The 3,717-nt window shown below is 41.5% G+C and overlaps 1 protein-coding gene across 3 annotated transcripts in view; it reads right to left on the bottom strand.

The window, feature by feature from the left end:
- Window positions 1-699: 699 nt before the first annotated feature.
- The window catches only part of RRN3 (RRN3 RNA polymerase I transcription factor homolog (S. cerevisiae)), a 44,335-nt gene continuing 41,317 nt past the window's right edge, over window positions 700-3,717 (bottom strand). For all 3 annotated transcript variants that reach the window (XM_011983656.1, XM_011983657.1, XM_011983658.1), the window contains one exon: window positions 700-2,587. In XM_011983656.1, coding sequence (XP_011839046.1) covers window positions 2,426-2,587 — 162 coding nt within the window. In that variant the 3' untranslated portion in view covers window positions 700-2,425. The remainder of the gene's footprint in view (window positions 2,588-3,717) is intronic.

A 3,717-nucleotide genomic window follows, 5' to 3' on the forward strand; every position in this document is an offset into this window, starting at 1 on the left:
CTGGGATTACAGGCGTGAGCCATCACACCCAGCCGGAAGTTACCTTTAACCAAAAAAAGCTTCCCATGAAAGTGCTTCCTTTCTTACAAGAAAACAACGGCCATTAAATTGCACATGAATCGAATTATTAAAGCCTTACACTAGTATCTTATTCCTATTTTACAGTTTAATTAGCGCTCAGAGAGGCTAGGTAACTTGCTCAAGGTCAAACAGCTGGTTAGGAAAGGAAGCCCGTGGCAATCGGTAAGTTGACTTGTAAAAATTCAGCCACTTCTCATCAAGGAAGACCAAACCAGAGCACACAGACAAAAGGACAGACCCTGGAGACGCCTACAACTGACAGCTTGCTTTTTAGTGAAAGGGAAAATTCCCATTGTTGGCATGTAACTTATAAGGAGATTTTACAGTATTTTTCCCCATAGATGTCCCTTCAAAAGCCTGTAACTTTTTGCAAGAAGTGTCTCCTTCCCTTGGACCTGCTTAAGCCTCAATCACTCTTGGCTGGGTGTGATTAGGGAGAGTCGCGGATACTTCATATGGTGCACATGGAAGCCATCCTCAGCCCGGCATCCAGTGAAGTTCATCGAGCTCCCTGCCACACCAGCACAATTTCTCCCTCTTCAACAGCATTGTCTCAGGAGTTTTCCACTGCAAAATGCTTCCATACATTAAATTAAAAAAAAAAACAAAACACAGCAATTGAAAGAACATGTATTGAGGTACCTCCTTTTATTGGTATAAGAATGGGAGTTCCAGATTAACCATGTCATTATTTTCACCATGGATTTTTTTTCACAAACTCCTTTGAAATTAAACAGACTTATCTGTAAATGTCTTTCTACATTAAAACTACTTCCCAACCCACAAAGACCCCACTTACTATTAATTTCTGGGGATTTTCATTTACTCATTTTATCTAACATACAAAAATCCACATTTTACCAGCAGTTAAAAAGAGAACCTTAACGTTCTCAAATGACTTTCTACCAAGACCCGAAAAGAAAACCACCCATATCCAAAACTTTAAAGCAATAAAAATTTCTATTTTCCAAAAAAGTATTTACAGACTGAAATTCAAACTCTACATTTCCCTCAATGTAATTATACAAGTACATACAAAGCCCTGGGAAACAGGAAGTATTTCATTACAAAATATGATCAAGAAAATATTGCTTGCCTTTAAATAAATAGAAGTGGCAGAAAATAAATATGCTTAAAGATGGCCATTTTCACCAGTAAACAAAAATACACATGTAAGAAACAAAGTGAAAATGCTTGAGCTTCAAAATGACTCTAGCAGTGTTTTGCACAAATTTGTTATAAAGCGAGGTCTTCTGAAGACTTCCTCTGTTTAGTCATAAAAATACAAAAAGAGGCTTTGAGAAGGATTTCACCAGGCCGAATCTACGATACGCCCAGCCATCAGATGAACAACGCACTAGGAACTTCCACCTACTGTTGTGAGCAAAACCGTAACACCAAATAATCTAAACAAACGTTCCTGTTTGAACAAAGAAATCTCAATAACCAACTGATGCAGATCAAAACCGACTCGATCTAATGGCTACCAAGGAGCATTTCTAGATCTAACGGGACGCTTGAGAGCCAAGGGGTCAAATACAATCTCGTGTGTTTTACACAAGCCCAGGCTCACTTTCAGTCCATGTGAATTACATCTACCTGGACCTCCATTTTTTGTCTTTTAAATCCATTTTTTCGCTGTGCCAAGGATATTACACGTCTGATTCTGTTTCCCTAAATCATCTCTCTCTTCCCTATGGGCTTTTATTGGTCTCTGAAGTCCCTGGAGATCTCCTTCAGTGCCAGCTCCAATGCTGTGTCTCAGACCACGTCGTGCCAGCTCTCGGCTTTCCTTCTATCTTCTCTACACTCCCTTGAAATCCCAACAGACAAATGCCAATACAGCAGAAGGTGAACAATATAGCCAAAATAAACACTTTCTAGTTAAAGTCTTTAAATAGGAGTTTTATCCTAGAGGATTCTTCACTGAAAGCTGATCAGCAAAATCCCAGGACCACGGACCTGACAAAACCCCATGTCAGAACAGCGACCCGTAAAAACAGTCTGCTGCCTATTTTAGAAATTACCCGGTAACTGTGTCAAAAAGCTGTTAACACAAAAAATGTACATATTAAACAAGCAAATCCTTCCAAATGTATCATCAACCCCACTGTAAAATATTGCACATGACAGTCAGTCTTTTCATTTTGTCTGTAAGGGGAACAAAAAAAAACCCACCTAGTCTTCAGATGCCTGACTCCGTCTAACCTGGCAGTGCCATAGCCGAGGCAGGCACTCGTTCTAGTTCAATGCCATCAATGCCCAATGGCACGAGCTGGGTGCTGAGGGCATGATGGGTGATGGGGAATCCCAAATGTCACATCTCAGTCACAAATCTCTGTGGTCAGAGGGGACTGGGTTGCATGTACAACATGGGTGGGGAGCCCACACTACTTGAAGGACTTCGGAAATGTGCATCGAAGGAGCTCGGTGTGATCCCAATCACGGTATCATTCTGGGGCACTTCACCTTTCAGAAAGTCATCATCTTCATCTTCCACTATTTCCTGTAGAAACATCAGAAATCATCAGTAAGATCAGTGCTGACTGAAAAGCTTTCAACAATTCCTTCCTCAGGAAGGTGTTACGTCTGTAAAGATGGTGAAGAAAGTATCTTAATTTCAAAAGAAAGCCAGTGTAGTGGCACACGCCTGTAGCCCCAGCTACTCAGGAGGCTGAGGTGGGAGGACTGCTTCAGTTCAAGAGTGCCGAATCCAGCCTGGGCAACATAGCGGGACCATGTCTCTAAAAAAACAAACAAAACACAACAGAACAAAGCTCCCTCTGAGAAGCACTTCCTTCTTACCAACATACCCACATACCTGCTCATCATATGTTGTAATCATTTGTTTAAAGTCTGACTTGCAAACAGATTTGAAGCTCAGTGGGGACAGGAAACATGACGAGTCATTCTTGCCCAGTGTTAGAGCTCTCGTACCTAACACAATGTAAATGAATTACACGCCCCTCAACAAACGCAAAACGTAAAGAAAAAGATGAAATGACCTTTCCAATGGTTCCTTATTAAAAACAACAAAAAAGCCATCTTGAAGCTGCTTTTAACGCAAAAACAAATGTGCTCCCAAGCAACAGAGCAGCAAAATTCTTCATCACTGGATTCTAACTTTCCTCTCTAACTGTAACTGTCTCAGCTCCGCCTCATGTGACCTGGAGGGTATGTTGCAACCTGCATTTTCGCCACCCATTCATGAAGATCTATAAAACCAATGGAAACTGCTGGGGCAATTTTAACATGGGTCAACTGGAGATTGTTACTTGGTGAGCATGCGCAAGTAGCAAAGATCTAAATTTGGTCAGCTAATTTGTAATCAACCTTTGCTTCTCACATGTCAGTATGTGAGGTATCCCGTTTAAGCAATTTATCAAAAAAAGCCACAGACTGACTCTACATAACAACAAAACCTGGGTTTGGAATTTATAAAGGCAGAAGGAGTAAGACACGGTTTCAGTGTGCTTTTTTAAAGAAAACAGGGTCTTGCTCTGTCACCCAGGCTGGAGTGCCGAGCCGCATTTACAGCTCACTGTAGCCTTGACCTCTCACCTCAGCCTCCAGAGGAGCTGGGACTACAGGTGTGCACCACCACACCCAGCTAATTTAAAATTTTTTTGGCCGGGC

The sequence above is a fragment of the Mandrillus leucophaeus genome, unplaced genomic scaffold (genome assembly GCF_000951045.1).
Source record: "Mandrillus leucophaeus isolate KB7577 unplaced genomic scaffold, Mleu.le_1.0 Scaffold253, whole genome shotgun sequence".
Taxonomy (NCBI): Eukaryota; Metazoa; Chordata; class Mammalia; order Primates; family Cercopithecidae; genus Mandrillus; species Mandrillus leucophaeus.